Source organism: Vicia villosa, linkage group LG6 (assembly GCF_029867415.1).
Source record: "Vicia villosa cultivar HV-30 ecotype Madison, WI linkage group LG6, Vvil1.0, whole genome shotgun sequence".
In the NCBI taxonomy this organism is placed as follows: domain Eukaryota; kingdom Viridiplantae; phylum Streptophyta; class Magnoliopsida; order Fabales; family Fabaceae; genus Vicia; species Vicia villosa.
In genome coordinates this window covers 111,362,897-111,381,505 of record NC_081185.1, presented here as the reverse complement: position 1 = coordinate 111,381,505, position 18,609 = coordinate 111,362,897, and the positions used below count along the sequence as shown (strand labels likewise).

The 18,609-nt window shown below is 33.6% G+C and overlaps 1 protein-coding gene across 1 annotated transcript; it reads right to left on the bottom strand.

Annotated features, from left to right (window-relative positions):
- Positions 1 to 14,273: 14,273 nt before the first annotated feature.
- LOC131612098 (uncharacterized) lies at positions 14,274 to 17,558 on the bottom strand. Its single transcript, XM_058883911.1, has 6 exons — positions 17,443 to 17,558; positions 16,598 to 17,136; positions 15,311 to 15,503; positions 15,163 to 15,227; positions 14,734 to 14,944; positions 14,274 to 14,608 (listed from the first exon to the last, which is right to left on the bottom strand). The coding sequence occupies exons 1-6, from the start codon at positions 17,536 to 17,538 to the stop codon at positions 14,339 to 14,341; spliced, it is 1,374 nt and encodes a 457-aa protein (XP_058739894.1). The 5' UTR covers positions 17,539 to 17,558; the 3' UTR covers positions 14,274 to 14,338.
- Positions 17,559 to 18,609: the final 1,051 nt, after the last annotated feature.

Here is an 18,609-nt window from a genome sequence, read left to right as displayed (position 1 = left end):
AATAAAACAATATATAAAAATTATTAAAGTAGTAATCGTACATATTCTCTTTACCTATTTACATCAAATATCAAAAAGTCAAAGATTATTAAAATGTAACTCAGTTCTAGTAAAAAAAAATTAAACGCAACTCAATTAAATATAATTTTTTCTTAAATAACAAAGTATATAAATATCAAGTTCTTTAATTCTTACTTTATTCCTTTTGTTTTTCCTTTTTGTTATATAGTATTTACTATTTCAATTAATTTTTGTTTTTAATTTTCATGTATTATCTATAATGTGTATTAGTTATAACTTATAATTTTATTGACTATAAATATTAAAAATGAAAAAAAAATTAAAAATTGTGAGAATGAAAGTTTTAAAAATGATGAGTCTTATGAAATGGACAATTTAATGGTAGTTAAGAAAGAAAATTAAAAAGTGATAGTCAATTAAAAAATAAAAGAGATATTATTTTTTCACATAATATATTTTATCTTTGTTAGGTTTATATTTATTTAATTATAATTTATGTTGAGTCAGTCCTATTTTTAAGGCTTTGTTTTACTGTCAGTTAGTGCATTTGCCAAGTCAAGGTTATTAGCACGTTAGTAGCAGTGAAGACCAAGTATTTAGGGAGCAGTTATTTTGTAACTGGTGTAGTATATATTGCTACATCTGAATTAATAAAGAAACACAGTTTTTGAGCTTGGCATTTCATTTGTTAATTTTGACAAATGGTATCAGAGCAGTTATACAAAAATGGTAGCAATCTAGTGATTGGGAAGGGAAACACAAAGAGAGTAATCAAGGGAGGATCTCTAGGTAGGGTAAACACAGAGAGAACCGAGAGAGGATTACAGAAAGTGAGTGTGTTCCAAAAGAACTAAGAATGGGTGACGCAAATTTTGCGAAGGCTTGCATTCCGATCTTTGACGGAGACTATGATCACTAGAGTCTCTTGATGGAGAACTTGCTGCGTTCCAAGGAGTATTGGAAGGTAGTGAATGAGGGCTTCACAGAACCAGCCACAGGAACAACACCAACCGCAGAACAAAGTAAAGCCTTGGAGGAAATGAGGTTAAAAGATTTTAAGGCTAAGAATTATCTATTTAGTAGCATAGATAAAACTGTCCTTAAGACAATTACAAAGAAGGGAACAGCCAAGGAACTTTGGGAATCCATGAAAACCAAATTCCGAGGCAGCGCCAGGGTTAAGAGAGCTCAACTTCAAGCTTTAAGGAGAGAGTTTGAGGTGTTGGAGATGAAGGAAGGAGAGACGATTAACGATTACTTTGGCAGAGTCATGATTGTTTCTAATTCCATGAGAAATTATGGAGAATTGGTTGAAGAGGTGAAGATTGTTGAGAAAATACTTAGGACTCTAACGGACAAGTTTAATTATGTGGTGTGTTCGATAGAAGAGTCTAAGGATCTGGATGAATTGACCGTTGATGAGCTGCAAAGTTCTTTGTTGGTGCACGAACAGAAGCTGGTTAGGAAAACGGTCACAGATGATCAAGCTCTAAGGGTTGGAGTTGAGTATAGTAGAGGAAGAAGCAGAGGTCGTGGTAATTATCAGGGAAGAGGTAGAGGACGCAATAGTTCAAGAAGTAAGGAAACGATTGAATGCTTTCATTGCCACAAATTAGGCCATTACAGGAACGAGTGTCCTGAGTGGTCCCATCAGGCGCATTACACAAGTGAGTTCAGTGAAGAAATATTATTGATGGCTATGGAAAGCGGTGAGCAACATGAGGCTCTGTGGTTCTTAGACTCGGGTTGTAGCAACCATATGACGGGCAGCAAACGTTGGTTTACACACCTTGATGCATCTTTTGCTTGCAATGTCAAGTTAGGCAATGGCATGAAGTTGGAGGTTTTTGGCAAAGGGAGCATAAAGGTGAAAATTGATGGTACTGTTCCTGTTATCCAAGATGTTTACTATGTTCCAGGACTGCAGAATAATCTATTCAGCATAGGGCAGATGCAGGAGAAGGCTCTAATATTTCTGATCAAGCAGGGAACTTGCAAGGTGTTCCATGAGAATAAAGGCTTGTTGTTTGAGACGTCGATGAAGGAAAACAGGATGTTTGTGCTTCAAGCCATATCATTAGGTAGTAAAGAAGCTGAACAAGGGCAATGCTTGATGGTGTCAAAATCTAAAAAGGAGAATCTCGAGCTTCAGCAGAAATCAATGGTTCAAGGCTTGCCGCAGTTGAAACGAAGTAGCACCCCTGAAGTATGCTCAATCTGTCTTATGGGGAAGCAGCATAGAAAATCGTTTGCACAGAAGATCTCGTGGAAGGCTACAGGGAGGTTACAACTGATTCACGCAGACTTGTGCAGTCCTATCACACCCGACTCTAACGACGGTAAGAAGTAACCTTTTACCTTAATAGATGACTACAACAGGAAACTATGGACTTATTTCCTTGTATCAAAATATGAGGCCTTCGAGGTGTTTCAAAATTTCAAGGTGTTTATCGAGAAGGAGTCAGGAACCGAGATAAATTGCTTAAGAACTGACAGGGGAGGCGAATTTCTGTCTACAAAATTCAAAGAGTTTTGTGACAAGGATGGCATCAAAAGGCAATTGACGGCGGCTTTCACTCCACAACAAAATGGGGTTGCTGAACGGAGAAACCGAGCCATTATGAATATGGTTAGGTGTATGTTGAAGGAAAGCCAAGTGCCAAGCAAAATGTGGTCGGAAGCTGTAGCTTGGGCCACTCACATCTTGAACAGATGTCCGACTTCGATTAATCCAGAAAAAACTCCTCAATAACTTTGGAGTGGTTTACCGCCATCAGTGGATCATCTCAAAGTTTTTAGAAGCCTATGTTATGCTCATGTGGCCGACCAGCAACGCAAGAAATTGGATGATAAAAGTGTTAAGTGTATTTTCTTAGGTGTGTCACAAGAATCTAAAGCATACAGATTGTATAATCTTCAAACTAAGAAGATTATGGTGAGTAGGGATGTTGTTTTTAATGAGTCCAAAGGATGGCAAGACATCAATGAGAGTTTAGCCGAGTCTACTCAGCTCAAATGGGAAGGCAGTGAAGAAGAATTCTGGGAATCTGAGGATGAAGCAGAATCTGTCCAAAATGACGGCCAGGACACAATAATAGCAGCAACGGGCCAGAACACTGTAGCTGCAGCAGCTGACGGCAATGAACTGACCTCATATGAGAGCACGCAGATTTAAATAGAAGAGGAAGAGGAGGATGCTGTTGAAAGCCTCCCACAAGCTGAACTAAGGCCAAGAATTAAAAGTAGGCCGGCATGGCATGATGATTACGTAATGGGAAACTTCTGTGAGCATCTTGCACTATCCGTAGATGGGGCTGATCCAAGCAGTTATGAGGAAGCTAAATAAGAGGAGAAGTGGAGAAAAGCCATGGCGGCTGAAATGGAAACAATCAACAGAAATGACACATGGGAGTTGGTTTGCTTACCATCGGTATAGATTATAATGAAGTCTTCGCACTGGTAGCCAAGTGGGATACGATCAGATCACTATTGGCTCTTGCTGGACACCATGGATGGGAAATTCATCAGCTTGACGTGAAAAGCGCCTTCCTTTATGGGGAGCTCTCCGAGGAAGTATTTGTTGTGCAACCTCTTGGATTCATGGTTAAAGGAGAGGAGCATAAAGTGTATAAGCTCAAGAAAGCTCTATATGGCTTGAAGCAAGCGCCAAGAGCTTGGTTTAGCAAAATAGAAAACTATTTATTGAGTGAAGGCTTCACCAAGTGCCCATATGAACATACTTTGTTCATCTATGCTCATGAATCTGATGTACTCCTTGTGAGTCTGTATGTGGACGATATCATGCTCACAAGTAGCAGTGAGAAACTGGTGAAGGAATTTAAGGCATCAATGGAGTCTAAGTTTGAAATGACTGACTTAGGCCAAATGATGTATTTTTTGGGTGTAGAAGTCAACCAAAGTGATCAAGGGGTTTTCATCTATCAAAGGAAGTACACGAATGAACTTCTTGACAAGTTTGGAATGTTGGACAGTAATCCGGTGAGAAATCCTATTGTGCCAGGGACAAAACTAAGTATTGAGGGAGATCGAGTGCTTGTGGATGAAACACAATACAAACAGCTGATAGGAAGTTTATTATTCCTCACTGTGACCAGACCGGACATCATGTTTGTGGTATGTCTTCTAAGCAGGTATATGACGAAACCTACAAAGTTACACATGATGGCTGAAAAACGTGTGCTAAGATATTTAAAGGGAACTACAGAGTTCGGTATAAAGTACCACAGAAAGGGAAAGGGGAAGCGCCTAATTGGATACACTGACAGTGACTTTGCCGGAGATACGGATGATAGGAAGAGTACCAGCGGCTATGTGTTCTTCTTGGCGGGAGGAGCAATCTCATGGGCGTCCAAGAAGCAACCAATTGTGACTTTATCAACAACCGAAGCTGAATTTGTTGTAGATGATTCATGTGCTGCACAGTGTATATGGCTGAAACGAATTCTTGAGCAGATGGGATGGTCCGAAAGTGTTGTAGGAGCAACCACTGTGTTCTGTGACAACAACTCTACCATTAAACTGTCAAAAAATCCCGTGCTACATGGACGGAGCAAGCATATCGATGTTCGTTTCCATTTTCTTAGGGATTTGGTCAGAGATGGAGTTATAGAGCTCGAGTACTGTGGTACCAAGGTGCAGATAGAGCTCGAGTACTGTGGTACCAAGGTGCAGATAGAGCTCGAGTACTGTGGTACCAAGGTGCAGATAGCGAACATTATGACCATGGCCGTGGGGCTTGAAGTGTTTGAACGACTAAGAGCACATCTTGGAGTCATGAAGAATGAGAAGACCTTGGATGCTACTGGTGTTTAAATTCAACTTAAATATGTTGAGTTTAGGGGAGAATTTGTTAGATTTATATTTATTTAATTATAATTTATGTTGAGTTAGTCCTATTTTTAAGGCTTTGTTTTACTGTCAGTGAAGACCGAGTATTTAGGGAGCATTTATTTTGTAACTGGTGTAATATATATTGCTACATCTGAATTAATAAAGAAACACAGCTTTTGAGCTTGACATTTCATTTGTTAATTTTGACAATCTTACTTTTTATTTGAGAGATGTTTTTTGATGGGGTAAATTAAAATATAAAATTTATATTAAAATTTAACCATAAAAATTATAATATAAAAGTATTACAAATTTATAAGAATATTTGATGTGATTTTTTTATAATATCAATTTTTTCCTTCTTTTTATTGAGGAATGAAAAAAAACAAATTGCTAGCATGTTTTATGTTAAAATTCGTTAAAATATTGACCTATTTAAGTTATAATTAAAAGTGGGAATTAGAAAAAATTATATTATAAATGTGAAAGTTTAATGAATAAAATTAAATTTAAAATAAAATAAATAAATGGAGGCATAAATTTTTATAATACTAATGTAAGTGATATTAAGATGAGATTTAAAGATTCCATAAAAAAAAACGTGAGAATTAAAAGTTATAAAGGTTAATGAAAAGAAATATTTTTCATAGGAGATATTTTTTTTACAGTCACACTCTTCTTAGGCAGGATTTTATATCGTCTTTTTGTTTATTTTTATTTTAAAGAATAAATTTATTATTTAAGAAAATTTATAAGTGTTAAATTAAATTAAATAATTAAATATATTATATTACTAATAAAAGAATTCATAAAGCCACTACAACTAATTCTACTTTAATCTTTAATAATTTTTTTTATTTTGGAATAACAAAATAAAAATTTAACCCATTAATCTTTTTTTTTAATCAAATAAAAATTTTATTGATGGATTCAAAAACTATTACACCCAAGTGATCCCAAGGATCCAACAATCCAAGTTACAAATAGATTAACCCATTAAAAAACACTTAACGATTATTGATTTTGTTCGAAGAGAATTAAGGAGTCGGAAATTTTAAAATATAAAACATTAATTTTTTTAAACCAAAAGAGCGTATTATATTAATAATCAAAAGGAAAAAAGGAAATACAAAGAATACAAGAGGGGACCAAACCAAACCTCTTAAGAACAAATTCTAAGTCTAGGGGTTCCCGAATTGTCTAACAAGTATTTCGTATACATTTCATCATGCACAAAATTAAACCAAACAAATGCTTTGTTCTTTAAGCCTATGCTAGCCAGAAAATCCGCACAAAAATTGGCCTCACGGAATATATGCGTGATTCTGAAATCAATAGTAAGAGTTTACGCCCGACACGTAAGCCAACGAGATTTGATTTTCCACGACACCAAATTCGAATTCGAGAAAGCCTTCACTACCAGGACACAATCGGTTTCAAGCCAAAGCATACCCACTTCATTTCCTTGGCCTTTTCAATAGCAATAATGGTTGCCATTAACTCAACCTGCACAGAGGTACCATGATTCAAGAAAGCACAAAAGCTAGTGATGAAAGAAGCTGCATCATTACGAAAAAAATACCACCACAGGCTGTAAGTAAAGGTGAACCGGTCGCGGCCCCATCAATATTACACTTGATCCAATTCTTAGTCGGAGGACACCAAAGAACTTCTTTCACATTAGCAGGCGAACAATTATGAACATTAATACTAAACTTCTTCAGAAAAATGAAGCTACACATTGAATTATCAGCCTTTTTGTTAGAGAGATTTCCCACCAATTTTGGTCTGGCCTTAATGTAGGTTATACAAGTCTTCCAATGAACATACTTGTTTTTAAATCTTGTCAAATTACGCGACTGCCAGATTTGGTAAATGATGAAAACCATGCTTGCTTTAATAATAGCCAAAGCTTGATTGTTCCAAGGACTTTTTAAGAAGTGTAAGCAGTCGGTTAAGGAATTGATAGGGGTTGTGGCAGAAATAGTATCACTGAACCAATTCCAAATGCTTGCTGCAAAGTGACAGTCAAAAAACAAATGAGTGGATGTCTCACCATCATAACTGCAAATGGAGCAGATATAAGGAAAAGAAAATCCTCTAAGATTAAATTGATCATCAGTAGACATTCAATTGTGCATTAGTCTCCAAACAGTTATTTTAAATATGTATAAAAATAACATTAATATGTATGTGAAATCTTTTTTTTTTGAAGATTTAAATACCAATATAATCATATTTGTAGTGAAATTACTCTTCTTTAAATAAATTTAGTACAAATATGAATATAATAATAACAATAGTAATATCGTAGAAATGAGAATATATTAGGATTAAAAATATATGTATTTATGTCAACAATAATGTCATAGACCTCCAGAGCAGCCTTGATATCTTTGTACTCCTGATTCACGTGAAAAATAGTTAGATTTCTGTTATTCAATACAATTGTAGGTGTGTTTTGTATAATTCAGCGTTCGAAAGTAGCGATCATTTATTTTTGGGCTGCAATAGGGCAAAACGCACATGGGCTGCAGTTTGGTGCTGGTTAGGTGTTCAGCCGATTATGGACAGTTCTGGTATTAATTGTCGGATTCATTTCTTAAATACCTTTCATGTTTTGAAAGGGAAGATTGGTAAGGGTAGGGAAGTTTCTATTTTGTTGGAAACGGGGTGGTGTTTATGGAATGCTAGGAACGGGATAGTTTTCAATAACGAAGTCTTAGATATTGATGAGATCATTTTCAAAATCAAGATGGTCTCTTGGTGGTGGTTGCAAATAGGTTCAAATCGATTAAATTATAATTTTTATGAATGGTGTAAAAGTTCACTGGACTTTCTGTAAATAGTTGGTTTTGCTTTTTGTAGGTTAAGTGTTGTCTCCTCCTTTATATTTGAGTTTGAGTACCCCTAGTACTCAAAGTTTGAAGACAATTGTTGCTTATAAAAAAAAAATACAAAAATGAGAAAGAAAGGTAGAATAACGAACTAACAAAAAAATCATTAAAAAGATGAGTTTTCAGTTATTCAAATATAGGACAATAGACATGTACTAACACGAATGAATATTAGTTTTCTTTATTTTAAATTATTATTTTAATGTTATTTTTTATGACATGGCAGATGAAGTGATGATGTGTCAAGACTTAAGTGGTATGATTTAAATTCCACATCATTTATAATTATACTTAATACTAATAATAATAATATAAACTTTTTAACTTAAAATAAAAATATTAATAGCCTAAATTAAATTAGTATTAATTTTTACTAGAATTATTTATTATAATTTTTTATTAAAAAGTTGGCAAAAAATTGAAAAAAATATTTCTTTTAGAAAAATAAATAATTTAAAAATTAATTTTAATTTAATTTAACTATTCTTCTAAAATTTCCTATTCTTCAATATTAAATCTTAATCTAAAAAATAATAATCTGAATGCAAAAAATTCTCAAAAATCACCATCAATATGTTTGGTCCTTTTTCTCTATTTTATAGAATTAGGAATACGATCATCATATTAATTATGATCTAAAACTTAATTTACTAATCTTTATTATCAATCCGATTTGGAAATAAAATCATTAGAGTACAGGTAGTTTATTATTTTTCTATTATCATGTGTTTTATATTGTATTATTCTAATGGAAACTCTTAAATCGTTTATCTTTTGTTAACATAGTATAAAAATAATTGGTTAACTCAATGAGATATTTACAATAATATAAATATTCATTTTACTTTATTGTGACAATTTGTTTTCTTACTCATTCAATCCATTATCAATTTTGTGTTTATGATTTTTCTCAAAAAAAAAATTGATAGAATTTCTTTTGGATTGTGTATTTGAATTTGTTTGAAATTTAAATTTTTAGAAAAATAATAATGGCCAATGAAAAATATTTCTCTTCAATCTGTTAGTGTTCAATTCAATGGAAAAAATTATGATTATTGGAGTTATATAATTATTAGCTATGTCATGGGGAGGGGGAGACTGAAGAAAAAGGCGACTCAGTCACCGGAGAGTAGCCGTGGAAACAGAAGCAATTCGAAGGGCACCACGGAAGGGGGGGGGGACACCGGAGGTAAATGAACCGGAGGGAATGGTGATAAAAGAAGAGACGGTGGACAAAGGGAAAAGCTTTGACGTGGATCTAGGGTTCATTGAAACCCTAATTTAAAAAGGGGGGAATGAAGCGGAGGTGGAGACGAAGAATGCAAAGCTATGGGTGGAGGTTATCCGGGGAAATAGGAACACCGCTAATGGAATGCCAATTCACTTTGTGGCACCTGAGGTCGTGGATGGTCAAGTTAAAGTTGTAATTAAGGAGGAAGATGAGGATGATGAACTTCATTTCTGGGAGACAAATATGATCATGTATGTGATTGGAGCAAACTTAAGAATGAATGCTGTGAAAAATTACATGGTGCAGACATGGAACTTTGTTACGTTACCATAGATGTTCTATAATGACGAAGGTTACTTCATCTTGAAATTTAAAATGGAGAAGGAGAGACGGGAAGTGATGATTCTCATGGAATGGAGGAAGGATTTCTTGATGAAGCTCCCTTAACTGCTACTACACCTATGGGGGGTAAAGTAGGGTAATATTGGTAGTGCTATTGGAACCTTATGTTTACGGATGAATGCACAGCAGGCAAATTGAGGGTCACATATGCACAAATTATGGTGGAAGTTGATGTCACACAGAAGCTATGTGAGGAAATAATAATACGAGACCATGATGGAAACAAGAGACAACAAAGTGTGGAGTTCGAATGGCACCCGCAATACTGTGAAAGATGCCAAAGGATTGGACATGTTTGCACAAATGAGAGGAAGGTCCCAGTCAAGGAGTGGAAACCTAAACCTGTAGTTCTTGCTCCAGAGACAACTAGTCATATCATGGTAGAGGACAAAGGTAATAGAACACCAAAAATGGCATTGAAGGGAACACATTATGATGAGGCCAGATGGAAAGAGGTGAACACAAGGATCAAGGATAGAGGCAAAAAGGTAACTAATGGTACTCCAATAATTATGACATGCTCTAATGGTTTTGCAACTTTAGGTGTTGGGAATGACCATAAAGATCCCTCTAAGGTAGGAACATGATCATATCATGGAATATCAGGGGGCTGAATAAAATGGCTAGGAATCGAGAGGTTAGCTCTCGCCTCTCTAGGCTAAATCCTGAGATAGTTATGCTGCTAGAGACTAGAGTAAAATAGAAAAATGCTGAGAAAAGTAGGAAGGGGATGGGAAATAAATGGACTACCATTGACAATTATAAAGATCATGCTAATGGTAGAATTTGGTTGTCATGGGATGCATCAAAAGTGGAATTCAAAAGAATTACTAGTACATATCAATTTATTCACGGAAGTGTGCATAGTAGGGATGGCAGTTTCACAAATTGGTTGACTGCAATCTATGCTAGCAACAAATTGGAAGAAAAAAGGACCTTATGGATGGATCTTGAGCAGATAGGAAAGCAGCAAAATGGACCTTGGAGTATAATGGGTGATTACAACAATGTACTTAGTGTGAAGGATATAACTGAAGGGCAAACTATCTAAGAATATGAATATGAGGACATGAGACAAATGATGCTAAATGCATGTTTGTTTGAGGTGATGTAGACTGGATTCAACAAAACCAAGGGAAAACCCTGCATATCATGGAAGTTGGCATATAAGATCATGCCATGTTGTGTATGATAACAGATGATGCTAAAAGGAAGATGAAGGGTAGTTTCAATTTCATTAATCAGGTTGTTGAAATGGAAGGGTACAATGAAGCTATTAAAAAGAGCTTGAGGAAGAATATAAGAGGTGATACATTGTGGAAAAAGCTGATCAAAATTCAACTAGTGATAAGGAAACTTAGCAGGCCTTTGATTGGGATTGCTCAAAAAATTGAGAAGGCTAGGAAAGAACTATGTGATGCTCAGCAGAGGGTGGCCCATGATCGAATGAATGCTGAAGTAATTGATCATGAAAAGAAATTGAATGAAAATGTTATTAAGTTGCTGGAAATTAAAGAAAAAAATCTTGAGGCAGAGGGCTAAAATTGATTGGATCTGTTTAGGGAATGGAAATAACTCATATTTCATGCTTCAATCAAAATTAAACAAAGAAAGAACAACATTGGCCAATTGTGGAAAGAGGATGGGACTATGCTGGATACTCGTGAGGCCATAGAAGAGGAAGTATTAAGCTTCTATAGCAAACTTATGAGGACTGCTCACCAAAATATATAAGGGATAGACATCACTGCTATGAGAAAAGGGAAGCAAGTGAATATGGAGCAAAGGGCCATGTTAGTCCAACCTGTATGTGTATGAGAAATTGAGAAAGCACTGAAGAGCATATGTGAACTCAAGGCACCAAAAGTTGATGGCTATGGCTCAAAGTTTTTCAAAAAATGATGGAGCATAGTAAAAGAGGGTGTGGTTAAAGTTGTGATGGATATTTTCCAGAAGGGGAGATTGGACAGAAAATTCAATAAAACACTAATCACTCTCATTCCAAAGAGCAATAAGGCAAGAACTATCAGAGAATACATGCCTATTTCCTGATGTACAATATTGTACAAAATCATATCAAAGATAATGGCAAATAGGATGAGCCCTGTCCTAAGAAGCATTGTTAGCATAAACCAGGTTGTGTTTGTACCCGGACAAAGGATCCATGATCATGTGCTTCTAGCATATTAGCTTATCAAAGGCTATAGTAGGAAAGGAGGAACTCTCATATGCATGCTCCTGATAGACATCCAAAAGGCATATGACTCTGTTGATTGAAATATCTTAAGAGACATATTGAAAGAAGTTGGTTTTCCCAGGAAGTTTGTTGGTTGGACTATGCAGGCAGTGATGACAGTTAGCTACCTGTTTAATATCAATGGGGCATATACTAAGAAAGTGTAAGTAAGGAAAGGCTTGAGACAAGGAGACCCCATATCCCCTTATTATTTGTAATTGTGATGGAATACTTGCAACAATGGAGAGAAATGGAAATAAAAGGGCAGTTTAAGATGCGTAAGATTTATTATGGTTTGATGCACCTCACCCATGAGGTTCCATGGAAGAAAATATTCTTTGATAACGATGCCAGGTCGAGAGCTTGCTTCATTTTATAGATAGAGTGCCACGGGAGGCTAGCAACAAAGGAAAGATTAGTTAAATTTGGGGTACTCACGAGTGATCAATGTTCTGTAGCAGGAGCGAAAGTCTGGACCATCTGATGTTTGAATGCAGGTTTATGAAGCAAATATGGGCCAATGTGATGGCATGGCTAAAGATTATGCGCATGCCCAACAGAGGGACGCAGGAACTACAATGGATGATTGTAGTCAGTCAAATCAAAAGTAGGCAGGCGAGATTGTTAAAGATCGCATATGTTAAAACGGTATATGTGGTTTGGATGTACAGGAACCACGTTGTCTACAGAGATAGCAATAGTAATACAAGTGATAGTGAATAGCATCATAGATAAGATAATTCAAAGAGAGTGGCCCAAAAGGAACATGAAAGAATATATTGCCCAGCTAATGATGTAGGAAGAGAAAAGCAGTCCTTTGAATTTGTTTAGGAACTGTGGGCAGGACCCTATGGGTCGCTTTGTACGTAAATTATTTTTTGGGATATATAAAATATGTTATTATTTCCAAAAAATTTGAAAGAAAAAAGGATGTAGAGTTATGTGGATGAAACTTCTATTGAGCCTACAAATAAAGACGATGAAGTAGCCTACACAAAAAAATTTGAAATATGTGATGTTAGTAAATGAAAGATCCAATCAATTAGATTAATAATTCAGTTTCTAGTCGATAAGTATGCAACTAGCAAAATATGATACTACTGCTAAAGAGGTTTGGGATCATTTGAAATGTTTGTATAATCAGTCAAATTTTGCAAAATGGTATTAGTTGGAGAGTAACATTAGGGATCTTAAACAAAACAATATGACCATTTAAGAAATTCATTCATCAATGATTGATTTATGGGATCAATTAAAAATTGTTATGCATATGTCGAGCAAAGAGAAAAGCAGTGTCTCATTCAATTTCTAATGGACCTTCATGATGATTTTGAGAGTCTTCGTGGAAGCATTCTACTTTGTAATCCTCTTTCCAATGTTGATTAAATTGTCAATGAGCTATTGGAAGAAGGAATTAGACTTAAAACTCACTCTAATATGATTTCAAATAAAGGAATTTTCTACACTCCTCCATCTGTTTTTACTGTTCCTGTTCACAAAGGAAAATATTAAGGTAGAATTGGACTTGGTAATAATGAATGTGCTTTTTGAAAGGAGAAAAGTCATTGGAAATCTCATTGTCCCAAATTGTTGAAAGCAAATAAGAAGAATTTCAAAAGTTCGTCATCCAATGTTGTTGTTGCTCCTACTACCATTGGTTTTGGTTATGATTATAGTATGTTGGTCCCGGTAAGTTAGCGTGTTTTTTGTTTTTAGTCCCTAATCTGGTTTTTTTTAAACTAGTCCCTAAAGGTTAAAGCTTTTTTGGTTTTTGTCCTTCAAATTAAAGTTCGCAGGAATATCCGCAGGAAACCTACAGAGTTTTCAGCGGATTTTGAATTTAAGGACTAAAACCATTTTTTTTTAAACATTCAGAGACTATTTTTAAAAATAAAACCTAATTAGGGACTAAAAACTAAAGCACGCTAACTTACAGGGACCAACATACTATTTAAACTTTATGTATCTGAGACCACTTCTCAAATTTTTGATATTGCAAAGCAGCTTCAAAAGATTTTTGCTACTCAGCCACATGTCATGCATGCCTCATCTATTAAAGATTTAAATTCTTCTAGTACAACGGTTATGTCTCCCTCCATATGAATCTTTGATTCTTGATGTCATATTATGATTGCTAATGGTAGATTTTTCTTGATAAATTATGAATTAAACACACTTATATGAAATGCATTTTTATATTATTAATAATAAATTAATAATATAAATATATATTGTACATGAATGAAGCGGGATAAGTACTAAGGTGTTCATACTTACAGTCAACTTATTTTTTATTTTATTTTAATGAATAATAATCTGAGTTACGGCCATATCTTTTTTTCTAATAAATTTTTACCTTATTGTTGTAAGTATTTTTACTGATGTTCTTTAGAGATGAGTCAAATTGACATCCCTTTCATTCACATATTCTAAGTTCAAATACATCATGGTCAATAATAATAACTTAACGTCAAGTATTCCATCGTCTCTAATAGTCTGCACAATGAATTTGAGCACTATATCTTAAAATAAAATTGCACTATTATAGCATCAATGATCCAACAAAATCTAATTGGTAATGATATATCCCATATTATTATGTATACATCATATAATGTAATATAATACTGTTCTATTTCTTCTTCTTTTCTTAAGGCTAAAGTTAACTCTGCTCAAAAATATTAATTACTCCTTCTTTCCTTATTGTTCATCATAAGGAGAAAACATTGTACATGGAGATGTCTGACTTGGTGACTTAACCATAGAATCAACCATAAACTTCCTCCACAAACCACCCGCTGGACATGCCAAATTTTCAGAACAAACCTCAACAGCATCTGGATGTATGGTTGGTTCAAATCTCAAAAGCTTTGCATATTCAATCAATAGATGTAACATATAATCATACACAAACTTCATCTTTACATTCTCTTCAACAAATCTTGTCCCTTCTCTGCCAATTGCTTTTGCCTATTGAATCATGCATAAAAAGTACTCAGAAGCCAAATTCATATTAGATGCGTATCTGATCTATATCTACATCATCAGATACATAAATTATTCAATGAATATGAAAATAAGGGTGTATATATTACCTTCTCTGGATGAGCATTGCCCCAATCTACAGCATACTTAATGTCTTCACATATACTTTTATTACTGATGGGCCAAAAGTGCTTATAAGGTACTAGGCTTCTTGAAAAGAAATCATAAAATGTAGGCTTTATGAACATGGTCATTGAGTCACATGCTAATATATATTTTTCACTCACAGACCATGATATCCCTTCTACATAAATCTTGTACCTTCACATAAAAAGTAACACAAAAAATGTTACAATTTATTCGCTAATAAATCTCTAAGAAATAAATTAGACTTAAATTTGCTAACTACTAACACAGTCAGAATTTTGACGTCATTGACATTCTGACTGTGTGAGTGTATAAAAAACTAGTGAGCATAGCACAAATCTAAATCTATAAATCATAACAGAAAGTTGACAAAAGAGACGTAAAAAAATTACCTGTGTGTACATTGATCTTCTAGTTTTGTGTTCTTGAAACCTTGTAGAGTTTCATTATTCCAATTCTAAAAACAAACAATTTTAATTATATTAAGATTTGATAAATTGTGATGATATTATTGGTTTGATATATTATATATTTAATTACCACTGAATATACACGAGCATTCCAATCTTGTTCATCTGTGACATTACACTTCCATAGAGTTTGTCTTGCAAGGGACAAATATGTGTTTCCTTTCCAAAAAGCATAGGGTATCCTATCTTTCCATTTGATCTTCTTGCTACTTTCTTTTATGTCCTTCAACACTTTCTCCCAAGGTTTTATTGCAGTCTCAGCCCTTTAAATTCAAACAAAAACTAATTAATTTAGAGAATCGCTACGATCTAGGCAGAGTACAATATTGAACCAACAGCGACATTAGAATCGTGGTGTGCCATAGCTTCAACAAAATCACGTGTCACCATGATTTTGCTAAACTCGACGTCAATCCAAACATATACCAAAAATGTTAGTAATTTAGAGAATATCTACGATTTTAGTCGTACATATTTGAACTGACGATTATATTGACATAATCACAATGTGCCGCAACTTCAACAACATCATTGTGTCACCGTGAGTATGCTAAACTCGAGGTCATTTCAAACATATACAAAAAATGTTAGTAATTTAGAGAATTTCTACAATCTTAGTCGGGTAGATATTTGAACTGAAGACGACATTGACAGAATAACAGTGTGTCAGAACTTCAACAAAATTATTGTGTCACCGTGATTTTTTAAAACTCGACGTCATCCAAACATATACCGAAAATGTTAGTAATTTAGATAATCTCTACAATCTTAGCCGGGTACATATTTGAACTAATAACAACATTGTGCCACAGCTTCAACAAAATCATTATGTCACCGTGGTTTTGCTAAACTCGACGTCAATTCAAACATATACCGAAAATATTAATAATTTAGAAAATCTCAATGATCTTAGCCGAGTAGACATTTAATCTGACAACAACAAAATTATAGGCCACAACTTTAACAAAATCATTGTGTCACTGTGATTTTGATAAACTCGACATCTATTCAAACATATACCGAATAAATATCTAGTAATTTAGAAAATCTCTACAATCTTAGTCGAGTAGACATTTGAACTGACAACAACAAAATTACAGTGCCACAACCTTAACAAAATCATCGTGTCACTGTGATTTTGATAAACTCTATGTCAATCCAAATATATACCGAAAATATTAGTAATTTAGAGAATCTCTACATTCTTAGCCGAGTACATGTTTAAACTGACAACAACATTGACAGAAGCACAAGGTGCCACAATTTCAACAAAACTATTGTGTCATATGATTCTACTAAACTCGGCTTCAATCCAAACATATACCGAAAATATTAGGAATTGAAAGTAAAAACTTACCAGCCCCAATAAGACCAATCAGGAAAAACAATATCAAGAGAATCTTTCTGTCCACAATAACTAACAATAGGTGGTGGTGTCACACTTGGAAATTGTCGTTTATCCAAAACAGGAGCATCACCTGTCTCAAACAATAGTTCCAAATCAGGTACTCTCCCAGGATACAACCTTAAAAGCTGTACTATTCCCCAAACAGTATACAAATCCCTTGTTTGATATGAATCGCCATAAACTTCTACATAAGCTTTTCCTTTTATAATACTAATTCTAAGCTGTGAAATGTTTAATCCTCTTTCCATCATTTCCCTTGTGATTCCTGTGTTCTTCCATGGTTTTAGATCTTCTTGAATCCATCTGAAATACTCCGGACATGTTAATGATGATGATGAATGTTGATCTTGATGAAATGCAGGAACTAGGGAATTATCCTTTGGACATGTTTTTGTCTGGTTTCCTTTGAAGCAGTTCAATTTGAATTTGGTTTGGTGTTCATTGATGATTCTAATCGTTCTGGAATGAGAAGTGTTTGTTATTTTGTACTGATCAAAGACAACAAGTAAAATAAATTATTATGTTGTCTAAATAAAAAGAAATAACAAAACTCATTCAAAGAAAAATATATACAAAATGAAAAAGTTAATAGATATACTTTGCGCACAACTGCAAAAACTAATATTATTGTGTGCCCTAATACCGTTGTGTGCCCAGAGTTTTGTTCGGACTCAGAATCTCTGATTAAAAAATATATATCTTTTACCATATTTCATTCAAGTGGTCTTGAATTTATCATATCGATTAGCACAAATAAACAATGATAAGAAGCATGAAGATGAAGATAAACTTACAGGATGATGATGGTTGCTGTAGGGATTCCGAAAAATTAAAAAAAGAAAATATATGAATAAAAAAATTGTGCTGAATACAGCCCATCTCTTCACCATTGTTGAAGTTATGTCGTTCAAAACACTTTCAAACCATATATGTAACAAGTCAGCAATGGAGTCCACTCTGATATATCAATTCAGAATTGTTCGATTATATTCTATTATTTTTTTTGTTATATATATTAAATATTAAAGTGTTTTTTGTACCAAAAAAACAATAATGCTAGAATGCTTTCTTTCAATAAAATAATAATTATGAAGAGATTTCCTTTCCAAAACAATGCTTTTTGTCATTTTGAATAGAATAGTTTTCGTTTTGTCAAAAATGAAAGAAAGGGTTACACAAGATAAAATCATAGAAACCATTGTTTATAGGGGTAGGGAGAATACTAAGATTAGAAAACACATAGCTAAGATGATGATGTTTTAGTGTTTTTCGGTTGGTTATTTTGTTTGTTGTTTTGTGGCTGGATATTTTGCAATAGTATGTGTATTTAGTGTTTTTTGAATTAATTAAATTTTTATTGATTAAAAAAAAAAGGAAAGAAAGAATACATTCCATAATTTAATGATTTTTTTTATGACCAAGTGATTGTAGTCAAAGAAAGCAATAAAATTAATTTATTAGTTGATATTATTTTAATTCGTAAAAAAATAAGTTTCTAGATATTATATTAATTAGTAAAAAAATTAATTATTAGTTGATATTATATTAATTAGTAAAAAATCAAATTATTATTCAATACTATTCATAATTATTTTCTCTAAAAAATTATTTATAAACTTTTATAACTAATATATATATATATATATATATATTAGGGGTGGCAAAATGGATGGATCGGATGAATATGGATTGGATTGCTAATGGATGGATCAAACAAATCCATTAATCCATTAACAATCCACTAATATATCCTTTAAAAAATCCAATCCAATCCATCCATTAAGGATATAATCCATCCGATCCATCCATTAACAAATTTTCAATGGATGAATATCCATCCATCCGTAAAATTAATATAATTCATTTTTTTATTAAATATTTTTTTTATTTTTAATATTTAATCAAAAAGTATCTTACATAATATTTTTGTAAACTAAATTTTTTAAACATAATATTTTTTA

Excerpts from the sequence above, each read along its gene's own strand:
- LOC131612098 (XM_058883911.1), bottom strand. The coding sequence starts at position 17,538 with ATGGTGAAGAGATGGGCTGTATTCAGCACAATTTTTTTATTCATATAT. Across the intron at positions 17,137-17,442 it reads ACAGCAACCATCATCATCCT|TACAAAATAACAAACACTTC; the intron begins GTAAGTTTATCT and ends GTCTTTGATCAG. Across the intron at positions 14,945-15,162 it reads GAAGATCAATGTACACACAG|GTACAAGATTTATGTAGAAG; the intron begins GTAATTTTTTTA and ends TTTTATGTGAAG.